The sequence below is a fragment of the Fragaria vesca genome, linkage group LG4, assembly GCF_000184155.1.
Source record: "Fragaria vesca subsp. vesca linkage group LG4, FraVesHawaii_1.0, whole genome shotgun sequence".
NCBI lineage: Eukaryota > Viridiplantae > Streptophyta > Magnoliopsida > Rosales > Rosaceae > Fragaria > Fragaria vesca.
The window spans coordinates 22,361,553-22,373,818 of record NC_020494.1 but is presented as its reverse complement, the minus strand read 5'-3'; the positions used below and the strand labels follow the sequence as shown (position 1 = coordinate 22,373,818).

Genomic DNA, 12,266 nt, shown 5'->3' with positions numbered 1-12,266 from the left:
CATTATTATACCACAAATGGAAGAGAGCATTTTCCAGTAGGAGCACTACCAATAATAAGAAGACCATGGAAACCAGGAACTGAACTGTAGTAAAAGATAAAAGACAAGTTACCTTATTATAGAGAAGCAGATCAACACCAGAAACACTGTTGACTTGTAAGGCTTTTCCCATGATGCCAAACGTTGAACATGATTAGCTAATACAATAACCGGAAACAGTAACTCCTACAAGTAAAGTATCACCTTTAAATGAAAGAATATGAAGTTAAAACGTATCAAAGGTTAAAGGAGTTTTCTCTACAGACATAGATCTCTGGAAAAGAATAAAATTACGTCATAATAACTTTTGATGAAACAAAAGACAGCCAAAAAAAGAACCTCAGTGGTTGTGTCTAATCTATTCAAGGCTATCCTGTCTCTCTAACATCAGTACCACCTAGCAGAGATATCACAGAACTGGTCATAATGCCATAGTTATATCAACAATATGGGTTTAATAGAAGTAATTAAATGGTTCAAGAGATTTTATTACTCTTGGTTGAACAGGAATGACAGTATCGTTATCACCTATTCACAATGATATTTAGCAATCAGGCTCCCCAGTCCAAAGCAGGCAAAGTACCTTTTTCTTTCCATTACGAAGAACAAAACATATATAATTTGGCTCATACATGAAAAGCATACTACTTAGGTTCATTCTTAGAATGAACTTCTAGACATTTTGGTGCACATTCTTTCTCTCAAGTACTACTGATTGGAAAAATGGTAAGATACATGTTGGTTAACAAAACCCAATTTAACATGTGAAGTTCAATACTGACCTTCATTATTGCAACATTTGTATCAATCCCATCCACTTTCACCTGGTCCACAGTTGCCTGTGCAGCTTCAGCCCTTCCAGTGTCCAATAATGATTGTTTGACTACCATTTCCAAGGGGTTACTTTCACCAGCACAAACCTCTCCAACTATTATTACCTCTCCATCAAGGTTGACTTCCTTTTGCAATATGAATCCAAGTTGAGTTATTGCTATAAGTGAAATTGGAGACAATTTTGACTGCCGTTTTGAATGTGGAGAAACATCGTGTTGGGAAGCACTGGAATTTAAAATAACCAATCGACTAGACAATGTTTTCAAAATCGAGTCTCCTCCAGGAAGACTTTCAGCAAGGTTGAAAGCAAGTAAGGTTTTATAATGGGATGAAAAGAAGTGGAAGGCTTCTCGAACTGCACGATATCGCCAGATGCCTAAAATAGCCCTTGCCAGTACTTCTGATTTTTGAATTTCTTTTAGGTTGTTTTTCTGAATGAACCTGTGAGCACGCAAGATTTCAAGACAAATATCCAACCAATAGTCTCGGCGAGAATTGCCTTTAAACTCAGGAAACTCCAAATGAACCGGCTCTTCTCTGCAAGAAAGATTTAAATAAAAAAGAAGCTAGGTCTTGATCCTTATAAATAATTAATTTCCCTGCCACAAATATATCAGCAGATAACTTACACAGACGTTGATTTGTACATGATGGCTTTATCAAAAAGACGAGTACCCAATGGTCCAGTCATTTCTGGTTTTATGACCTGCTTCATATCTGTTGCCAGATCATATCTAACCGCTTTGTCATACAAACCAACTCCCAATGATTCAAAATACAGCGCACTATTGGTCAGTGACAGCCGTCCTGGATAAACAGATATTGGATGAAAAACACTTCTTCATTTATAGGATGCGAAAGAACTGAAATAAACTATCATAGCCAAGAGTGATTGAGATCATGATTGAATTAGTCAGACCTTTTTTGGGGAAAAGAACTCTATATTATAAAAATAAACTAACCAATCTAAAGCATTGGTACATTTGATCCACCTTCAGGAATACAATCACTTACCAGGCCACATAGACCTGCCAATATGCTTGAGCACTGGTTGAGTGGGAACTGTACCATCAACATCAAGGATGATTTCTCCCTCAGCGAGCTGAAGATTTCCAATGGAAGAAGCCAATGTACTTTTTGAAGCCTTAATGACCCTGCAGCAGAGCCCTTGATTATAGATAGAAAAAGGGTAGTACTTTTGTTTCTGAAGTTAAAAATAAAAATAAAACACAAAAAGGACAAGAAACAATAACATTTAGTATCTAATAAAAAGCAGGACCAAACCCGCCATAGAGATTTTTACCATTGCCAACCAACACAAATATCCTTCAACACTAAACAGAAATAGACTCAACATAGTTGGAACTTAGATAGACTCCCTCCCTCTCATCATTGAACCAACGTTTTGGTGGTTCTGTTAACAAGCTCCATATCTAGGTAGCAATTCAATGCAGAAGGATTGGAATAAAACGGACATCAGACCAACGGTAAGGAAGTGATATAAAGCCATGCCACCAGAGTTCAAGCATATGTGCAATTGTGGGTAACAAATTCACTACAAGGAAATGGAAGTCAGAGAAAATTATAGAGATTATGGATAAACTTAATACTTGTCCAGGCTTCGTATGTATTTGTCATATACAAGGAAATGAAGTCGATGATGGCCTGATGTGCTTGTGAGTGAATCATAGAGGTTGTGGACAGTTATTATATCTGCAACAGCAGCACAACCAGGAGCTATTCGCGCAAAGGCTTCGGGCCCAACAGTTTTTTTGTCATCAACCTGAACGGCGGAACCAAAGAATCACTATTAGTCATTCACAAAAGTAACAACTGCAGTGGTGGAAGAATTTGAAACTAACCCACCTAGTGCATATGACTAAATAGCATCAGTATAATGGCTAAATGCAGATAAAGAAACAATGAAATTGAGAAGACCTGGACAGCCATATTCGTAGAACTTGAATAAAATAGCGACCAACCATCATCATCCTCTACTTCTAGGTTACTGCTAGAAGCAGTTTCCTGCAATTGAAGAAGGTTGTCAAGCCAAAGATAGAGGAGCTATACTTGTAACTGAATCTTAGGAACCAAAGAAGCTCTATTATCTTTAAAAAATATCCTCACTTTGTTTAGTTCTTTATTATTCTCAGCACAGGGGGATTCCCATGCAAGCATCATGTCAAATGTCAGGTGACGAAACTCCTTATCACTCAAATAATCTGGGCGACCACTCACTACATGGAGTGCTTGGTATGAGCAAAATTCCAAAAAGTTCCTAGCATAAGTCAGAAGCTCCTTTACACTTTCAGGTAGCTGTGTGTCAAAATGATGCTGTAATTCTTCAGTAGGGATGCGAAGAATCCTGCAGCAGCAAGAAACACATTTAGTAAAAGAGACTGCCATAATTATTAGCACTTGAAATTGCTTTTCTATTGGATAAAATGCATACATTTTCTTATGTGGAAGTGGAATTGAGCAAAAAAGAGAGGTATTTGTGATTTCAAACTCAAACTGGGGAGGTAAGGAGCGAGATATTGTTCATTTACATAAAAGGAATGGTTTAGAAGGATATGAGATTGCATGAAAAAGTAAACCATAAACGTGAATGCATGAATAAAGGAAGAGAGTAACTTGGAACAGCGAGAGACGACGGAATTGGCGAAAGGAGAGAGGTGAGGAATGGGCTTGGGAGAATCGGAGGCGGAGGAAGGGGAGTCATCTTCGCCGCTGGACTTGGTGCTGCTGCTCCGCCGGAACAGAGATTTCAGAGTCTTCTGATGGTTTTTCGTCAAGAAACCATCCAACTGATCCAACATCCCCAGTTTCAAATTCTCCATCTCTCTCTATTCTCTCGCCATCAACCTTCCAATTCTCACGACCCCCTTTCAATTCTGTTTTTGCCGTCTTCATATTAATATTTGGGCTGGACCTCGAGACTTGTACTACAGTGGGCCAAAGCGGGCTAGGCGGAGCGGATGCGGGCCTAGGCGGGCTGCACGGGTCAACCTTTAATTTCTTTTAAAACGAAACGAAACGAAACGAAACGACTTTTACAGTCCTCGGCTCGGAGATGGGTCAAGTTCAAAGCGAGGCGGCAGCCGATGTGGATCCACAAGCTCACGGCGTCTCCTCCATCAACTCTCTCATTTCCGGTAACCCTTCCTCCTCCTCCTCCTCCTTCTGATTAGGATATCCATTTTTGTAAGTAATCCTTTTGTTTTCCGTATTTGTTTCCATCACCATGTATAAATCTCGCTCTTCAATTTCAACCTAATTGCCCAATAATGTTTTGGCTTTACTTTAATCACTTATTAACATACTGGATTACATGATATAATTGAATTGAGTTCATCATGTAACCAAAACTCTCCTCTACAGATACCACTGTTTTATAGAGCCACTACATGTCGAGTCCTTTAGTTTCTGAAACTTTGTTTCCTTCGTCATCTGCCAGTTTATCAAGTGTACAATAGCTGATATTCCTACCTTTGTTATGCATTTACAGAAGCTGCAGCATATGGGAATGATGCAACTGAGGTTGGTTTATTTCATACACTAACGGACTTACCTGTCATTGTTCAAGATGGGTGTGTTGTCTCTGTGGTTCATAAACTTATACTTACCAATTTTAGTTACTTCGTTAATTGTAGGGCATTATTTAAGAAATAGATAAATAGTATACACTTTTCCCGCTATGATTGGCAATAAAAGGAACTGAACTATGCATTTTCTGGTTTTCAGTCTCTTGATGCCAAGGCTCAGAAGGCACTGGAGTGCCCTTGCATAGCTGACTTACGGAAGGGCCCTTGTGGGCTTCCATTTTCAGAGGCTTTTCTGTGTTATCTGAAGAGTACTGTGGCAGAGAAGGTAGCACCCAACTTCACCAAGATATTAGTTATGAGCTTCTGGGTCTTTTCTTTTCCTTGTGCAAACTGGCACACAGCATATTTACAACTCAACTTTACTTGATAGTATGTAATGGCATATAACATGTAAGATAATATATGTCATAACTATAAGCTGTCAACACTAAAGAAGAAAAAGGAAAATATCAGTGTGGACCTGCATTTTTGGACTATCTTCTTCTAGTTATTTAATATCAGAAATGCATCACCTGGTTTGATTTTTAATCAGTGTACCAAACAGACTGGAGATTTGGAGATTCATGAAAACATATTGAGTAATGTTGTCTTTCACTATATTTTGCTCTTCCTTCTGCCAAATGACAAGTTCTTAAGTTGATTTTTCCACTTCTGGTTATGGCTGTGCTTAGATGCATGTACTTGCTGATAAATGGTTTGGTTTTAGGTTCAAATATATATATTTCAACATTGTTGTACAGAATTACAAAAAATTTCCCAGGGTACTTGACGTGAACTTTTTTCTCTTTCTCTTTTGTAGGGATCAGACTGTGTGCATCCATTTGTAAATTTGCAGAATTGTATTAAAGCCAATCCAGATGCCTTTTCTAAGGAAGCAGAAGATGAAGTTAAGAAAGAGGAAAAGATGACTCAGGATTACAAAATCATCCCACCCTCATGGTCCAAAGAATCCTCAAGACCAAAATCCAATCTGTAGGAGAAGATGAGAACCAACCACATCTGTTTCTCTTAGGATACAGAAACCATGAGAAATATCTATTAATGAAGTTGCCCTGTTACTGAATATCTCAAAGCACGGTCCAAATATATTCGATCCAAAAGAAAGAATCTGACAATTGAAGCTATTTACTGTAGTAGTGAGAACTGAGAGAGGTTGAAATTCTGGTGCATGATATCTGTAATGATCAAATTTATGTCCCATACAGTTCCTTTTTGCTGAATTGTTACAAGTTCAAAGATAAGTGATATGTATAGAACTAAAGACTACAGAGGCTAAAGGCCAGTTTGCTCCCCTATATTTCACCCCAATTGTTACAAGTTCAAAACCAAAATCCTTGCATCTATGGTTAAATTTCATCACTATAAAAAGTGAGGCAGACTGAAGTGTATTGGTGATTACTGACTCGGTACTATAATCTTAGTAGTGAACAACCAAACCAGAACAAAAAAGCCCAAGTACAGTACTAGGAAGTGAAAAAGAAAGCCCAAGAAATGGGGGCCCAAATAGGAATAAAGAGCGATTTTGTAGAAATATTGGAAGGGAAATCAGAATAAGTTGGTGATTGATAAACCCTGGAAGGTAAAGAGAATCTGCTCATGGCTTCTGCTCTGGCCACTGCCTGTTCTTCCCAACTGCTCCCTCCTCGCAAAGGTCTCCCGTTTCTTGGTCCCACTGTTTCTCCTGCTTTTGTGTCTCTACCTGTCAGAGTCCGAGCGAGAAGGCCTCTTTTAGCTGCGGCGGCGGCAAAGAGTAATTCCAATCCTTCGCCGGCGACGACGAACAAGAACAGTAAAGATAAAGCAGCCGAAGAAGAAGCCGTTGAAGAGGTGGAAGAGGATCTACCATGGATTCAGGAGAAGGCCTTGGACCTGGTGGAGTTCACCGGCTCTGTCACACAGGCCATTCCTGGCCCCAGAGTCGGCACCAGCTCTCTCCCTTGGATTTTGGCTCTTCCTCTCGCCTATGTCGGTCTTTCTTTTGTCATTGCCGTTGTCAAGACCGTCAAAAAGTTCTCCTCGCCTCGACATAAACGCAAGAAGCTGGTCTGCTCTCTCTCCTCCTCCTCCTCCTCTTTCTTTGGTTACTGCATTTGATTCATCACTCAAACGTTGCCGATACAGGTCAATAAAAATGCTATGCTCTGCAAATCAATAGACGAAATGTTTCAGAGTGGCTCTCACCAAATCACGCCGGATGCCCTCAAACAACTTGTGCAAAAGGTGATCATGTGAATGTCTGCACATTACTTAGTTGGAAAGGGAACGTCATTTATTGCTCTTTTGGCATATCTTTCTGAGAATGATTTTGACAACCTGTCTCTAATTTGTATCCAGACAGGTTTTGGCATGGAGGAGATTTTGCGCAAGTACATTCGTTATACTTTGAATGAAAAACCGTTCAACCCGGACATGGTTTCCGGTTTAATTCAGCTTAGGAAAGCTTCTTTGTTGGATGATTCTCAGGTGGCTGAAATTCTAAATGAGATTTCTAGAAGAATTGTGCGAGACAAAGGTAAAGCATTGAATTACTACCATCATAACTTGAATGATCAAATTGTGCAATACTCCCTTTTCCGTATCCTTCCTCTGACTTTGAATTACAGAAGATGGAGTAGAGTACTCAGAATGTTTCCCCCTACTACTCCTACTCCTGCTACTGCTTTTTATGAGTGTTCTATATATCATTCTATGGTCGTCATGTGTTAATGTTCTGGATATTCTTATTGTTAGTGTGGCCTTGCCAAGGTACATTGCACTAATTGCTTCCTTAGCTTTCTGATAAACATATATAGCATAAAAAGTCATAAGAAAACATTCATTGCCAAATTGTGCCATCCATTGCTGACGGCTAGTTTTCAACTTGCAGGCCCAGTTGTAATGGATATGGCAGGTTATACTGAACGGGGTTTCAAGAGAAAATTAGCCGTTCAAGCGCTATTTGGAAAGGTGTTCTATCTGTCGGAGGTAAGGGACCAAATAACCAAAGTAACTTTGACCAATTGCCTGTACGGTTCAGTTTTATCTTTTTCTTTTTCTATTGTTGTCCAAAACGACCTCGATTGTCATCATAAGAAAATATGTCTAGTACCTTGCTTCTCTTATTTATGTTTCAAAATTAGTACTTAGCGTTGCCTTGCTTTGGAGAACTTCTTGATGCTACTGGTTTATACCCTTCACACAAATGAGATTCACCCTCAAATTTAAGCTATTGTGAGATGGGGTGCCATAACCCCTATTGTTTGCAACAATTTTCTCTTGCCGCAAAGGTCAAGCGGATGTTACACACATGAAAATTATAAAACTTATGGCCCAAACATGGTACACCACTGAATAAAGTTTCTTATAGGCCTTCAAATTATGTACAAATGTGTATAAGTTGCTCTACTGTGGACACCAATCAGAGGTCATGTGCCATTACCTCAACGATTCTAAATGTTTACAGAAGCATGATGTAATTATGTGTGTAACAGGAAATATTGCTCTAAATTTGATTGCATCACTTGCTCAACTCTTGTAAAAGCCTTGATTTTTCTTTTTAAATAAATGAAAACACACAAATTTTATGTTCGCACTTGCCTATTGATGTTCACTTTGTTCTTGGCTAATGCTTATCATCTTATTGCCTTCTTACATTTTCACTAACTTGTGCATTATTTGCCTAATATATGTTTCTGATCTTTTTGAAAAATTTGGCAGCTCCCAGAGTTCTGTTCGAGGGATAGTTCCTTAATTGTCAAAGAAATATTTGGTGTTACAGAGTAGGCCCTTTTTCCTTAATTTCTTATTCAATTCATTATTGTAGGAGAATACACGAAACAGAAATGCTAAACTACAGTTTGTTGAATGGTTGCCCAAACTTTTAGAATCAATGTTCTCCATTCTCATGATCAAAATTATCTTTTTCTTCTCCTATTTGCAGTGAGGATGCAGACAGATTACGGATGCATACAGCCTCTGAAGCTGGGGATATGGAATCACTAGAAAAGATGGTTGATGATTCAGATTCAGACTAGGTCTTCTTGGTTAAAGGTGCAGCAACATACTGATGGAATTCAGCTCATAAAACATTAGCCATATCAAAACGTAGTCTTTTTCCTTTGGTCTTTTCTCGGGAGCATGTGGGCTTAAATTTTTGTGGGAGCGTCTGTTTGAACACCGTCACATAAAGTGTGCATAGACTGTCTTTTTAACTAGAAATTACTGGATATCTGTGGAAGTATTATAGCGTTTTTCTTTAGACGTAATATCCAAATAAATCAATTTTCCATTAACACAAGAAACTCTTCTGCCAGGCTGCGGTCCGACTAATGAGGTACTAGCAGGGGAATTTTTTTGACATCGTGAAAATTATTTGTAATTACCGAGAGATAGAAAATCATTGATTCTTATGAATGGTGACGGATTATAAATCTCTTGGTCAGTCATTGACTAGGTGAATATGACTTTGATTTCTATTGATCTGTAGTTAAATACATTAAGTAATTGCTTGAATTAGGTTAGCTATATGTTGTGTATTATCAAATAATTCTAAAGAGGTTGGTAAAAGATGTCTTCAGCAGTTGCATATCCAGATTCCAGAGCCTTGACACTATTCATATCTTTTGGGCTTTCTATTGGACTCGGGTCGGATCTTATTGTAATGAGCCTGTAGGGTTGGTTGTAGAGACCACTGTTTTGTTTTTTTTTGTTTTTTGTTTTTTCGGAGGAACATGCAGTAACTACCTATCACCAACCAAGTAACAAATGACGGATATTTCAAAGGCCAACAAGGATACAAGAAGATGGAGAGGTCTCTCTTGATCAGAAAACAAGTTAGAAGTGAAGTTAGAAGTTAGAAGTTAGAAGCACAACCAACCTTCAAACTAGTTCGATGATTTCGAGAGCTTGTTGTGGTTCAATTCCAATCGTAAAACCAGCTCGCGGAGTACGATGCGAGGCGGTGGTGGGGCCGTTCACGGGGAGAGACCCGAATGTGAAGAAGGCGGGATGGCTGAGACAGAAGGCGGCACAGGGCATCAAGTATGAGGAGGTGAAGGAGACGTTGTCCCGTTTGAATCTCAAGACTGTGTGCGAGGAGGCCCAGTGCCCCAACATCGGCGAGTGCTGGAATGGAGGTGCTGACGGCATTTCCACTGCCACCATCATGGTCCTCGGAGACACCTGCACTCGTGGCTGCCGTTTCTGTGCCGTCAAGACCAGCCGAACCCCTCCCCCTCCCGATCCCATGGAGCCCATCAACACCGCCATGGCCGTTGCCAGCTGGGGTGTCGATTATATTGTTTTAACCAGCGTCGATCGCGATGACCTGCCCGATGGTGGCAGTGGACATTTTGCCCAGACCGTCAAGGCCCTCAAGGTCACTTTTCCATGCTCTCTCTATCTACTCTTACTCTTATCAACGACTCATCTCCATGTTTTGTCTTGCAGGATCTCAAGCCTGACATCATGGTTGAGTGCTTAACTTCTGACTTTCGGGGTGACTTGACCGCCGTCCACACTTTGCTACACTCCGGCCTTGATGTCTTTGCACACAACGTTGAGACTGTCAAACGCCTCCAGCGAATTGTGAGGGATCCTCGCGCTGGGTCAGCATCTTCTTCCCTTTCTTTTTCCAATTGCTTGTCTTACAGTGCTTATACATCCCATTCACCATTCATTTCAAGTAGTTGATTTTGGAACCATATGAGGTCTCAAATAAGTTGTTGCATTTTCCAAATTTATGTGAAATATAAACTTATGAACAAAATCGTTAAAAAATTTCTGGCATCTGTTCAGTTTGCTTGTTGCGAGGTCATGCCTGGTTTGTTTTGGATTGTCCCCTATCCATGTCCAGGCAATTCATGCAATTAGTAGATGAACTCCTCTAGTTAAAGAAATTAGTGTGGTTTACATGTCTAAATGTCACTGTATATAGCAATCCAAATTCTGTTTTAATCATATTCTTGCTTCTTAATCCTTGATCTGTGTGGACAAGGATTCTATTCACTTTGAACCTTAGTGTGGAGTATAGCATACCAGGGTTCCCCAATCAAATACTGCTCTCTGTGTATATGCGCATCTATTCACGAAAATATAAATGTGTTTATCACCGTTGTACCTTAAACCTTTTTGAGCTGATAGAGTGGCAAAAGTATGAAATTTCATGCATTTCTTCTGCCTGGAAAATCGACATTTTCATCTAAAGGTATTGGCCAAGTGCCTGGCTATTTGTTTGGCTAGTAGGATAGATTGAATGATCTGCTTGTCTGGATTGGTTCTTCTCGTCAAAAAAGTTATCACCACTGCTACTCAAGATTCTTTTACTTAATCTGTAATGCAGGTATGAGCAGAGCTTATCTGTTCTCAACCATGCAAAACAAAGCAAGAAGGGAATGATTACAAAAACTTCTATAATGTTGGGCCTTGGAGAATCAGACGATGAGTTGAAAGAAGCCATGGCTGATTTAAGGGCTATAGATGTGGATATACTGACACTTGGACAGTATTTACAGGTTAGTAGTACTCTCAGCCATTTGTATTTAGCTTTGAGATGTTTATATTTGCCATCAGCGGCCAACTTCACTGTTTTGAGGCAATCAGCGGCATCATCAAGCAACACTATGAAGCTATTATTATAGTTTGTGAATGACATTTGATCTGAAATTGTTGATTTGCTGCAGCCAACTCCACTGCATTTGACCGTCAAAGAATATGTCACTCCTGAGAAGTTCAATTTTTGGAAGGAATATGGGGAGTCTATTGGATTTCGTTATGTAGCCAGTGGGCCCTTGGTAAGATCTTAATATGATGGTTTTATTCTGTTTACTTTCTTGGATAACAGTAATCTGGTTTAGCCAGTGGGTTTGGTGTTTATACTTCATCGTGTTATAGATCATTTCAACATAGTTTATTGATTAGAGATCTTCTACTTTCTTTATTCTTTTTTCCTATTTTCTCTCAACAAGTTTATTATATGAAATCCATGTGTCTGTGCATCTATTCAGGTTCGATCCTCGTATAGGGCTGGGGAGCTATTTGTTAAGACAATGGTCAGGGAAAGTGCTGGAGCTATTCGGTAACACAATGGTTAGGGAAAGAGCTGAGAATACATCAAGTTATAGTTGCAAGCCAATGGCTGTTTAGGGGTCCCAACTTCTACTCTTGATATTTAGGCAAATTAAATATTTTTTAAGGTGCTGGGAAGTCTATGCACCGGCAGTCATCCCTTGATATTTGTAGGCAATCTATTGCAGTTTATGTTATCCAGTTATCCATTCTTGTTGATGCAAGTCCACATCTGTGCTTAAATCTCTTCCCAACAAACTGTATTGGTTGTTCACGGTACCAATATTCTCTCTCATTTCGTGGTGAGTTTGTGGAAGAGCACCGTGACTTGGTTGGTTAAAAAAGTTAACTAACAACTTTGAGGTCATGGGTTTAAACATCATCCCAACAAACTATATGGGTTGTTCACGGTACCAATATTCTCTCTCATTTCATGAGTGGTGAGTTTTTCGATGAGTTGTGACTTGGTTGGTTAAAAAGATTAATTAATAACTTTGAAGTTATAAGTTCAACTGACTTCAAGTAGGCCTTTTGAGGCTTTAAGTTTGTCACAAACCCTAATTGGTCCGCGTGCATAGGTTGGGGAATAAGAGCTAGAGCATGCTTAGCTCGCTCTCCTCCATCACTTTTTTATATGGTTTCATTGTCTCCCACTTGATGTGTTTCCATCGTTCCATTTGGATCTCCTGAGAATGTATGTTTCGTAAAAAAGATTTCTTGTAGCTCTATTTGTTGTTGTTATTT

At 39.4% G+C, this 12,266-nt stretch overlaps 4 protein-coding genes across 4 annotated transcripts in view; 3 read left to right on the top strand and 1 right to left on the bottom strand.

The window, feature by feature from the left end:
* LOC101304666 overlaps positions 1–3,751 on the bottom strand; it is a 5,153-nt gene extending 1,402 nt beyond the window's left edge. The window contains exons 1-8 of the mRNA XM_004297654.1: positions 3,508–3,751; positions 3,001–3,238; positions 2,812–2,898; positions 2,484–2,656; positions 1,888–2,027; positions 1,503–1,680; positions 822–1,410; positions 113–225 (exon numbers count right to left, since the gene is read on the bottom strand). Coding sequence (XP_004297702.1) covers positions 113–225; positions 822–1,410; positions 1,503–1,680; positions 1,888–2,027; positions 2,484–2,656; positions 2,812–2,898; positions 3,001–3,238; positions 3,508–3,713 — 1,724 coding nt within the window. The 5' untranslated portion in view covers positions 3,714–3,751. The remainder of the gene's footprint in view (positions 1–112; positions 226–821; positions 1,411–1,502; positions 1,681–1,887; positions 2,028–2,483; positions 2,657–2,811; positions 2,899–3,000; positions 3,239–3,507) is intronic.
* A 172-nt stretch (positions 3,752–3,923) lies between these two features.
* On the top strand, positions 3,924–5,805 carry LOC101304377 (mitochondrial intermembrane space import and assembly protein 40-like). Its single transcript, XM_004297653.1, has 4 exons — positions 3,924–4,028; positions 4,382–4,413; positions 4,618–4,743; positions 5,278–5,805. Exons 1-4 carry the CDS (start codon positions 3,947–3,949, stop codon positions 5,452–5,454), a joined length of 417 nt encoding a protein of 138 aa, XP_004297701.1. The 5' UTR covers positions 3,924–3,946; the 3' UTR covers positions 5,455–5,805.
* A 212-nt stretch (positions 5,806–6,017) lies between these two features.
* Positions 6,018–8,749, top strand: LOC101304088. The gene is made up of 6 exons (XM_004297652.1): positions 6,018–6,521; positions 6,600–6,698; positions 6,813–6,990; positions 7,345–7,442; positions 8,175–8,236; positions 8,398–8,749. The coding sequence occupies exons 1-6, from the start codon at positions 6,075–6,077 to the stop codon at positions 8,489–8,491; spliced, it is 978 nt and encodes a 325-aa protein (XP_004297700.1). The 5' UTR covers positions 6,018–6,074; the 3' UTR covers positions 8,492–8,749.
* A 512-nt stretch (positions 8,750–9,261) lies between these two features.
* The window catches only part of LOC101314461 (lipoyl synthase, chloroplastic-like), a 39,621-nt gene continuing 36,616 nt past the window's right edge, over positions 9,262–12,266 (top strand). The window contains exons 1-6 of the mRNA XM_004298560.1: positions 9,262–9,834; positions 9,966–10,063; positions 10,798–10,969; positions 11,138–11,248; positions 11,462–11,532; positions 11,697–11,782. Of these exons, the coding sequence (XP_004298608.1) occupies positions 9,349–9,834; positions 9,966–10,063; positions 10,798–10,969; positions 11,138–11,248; positions 11,462–11,532; positions 11,697–11,782 (1,024 nt within the window). The 5' untranslated portion in view covers positions 9,262–9,348. The remainder of the gene's footprint in view (positions 9,835–9,965; positions 10,064–10,797; positions 10,970–11,137; positions 11,249–11,461; positions 11,533–11,696; positions 11,783–12,266) is intronic.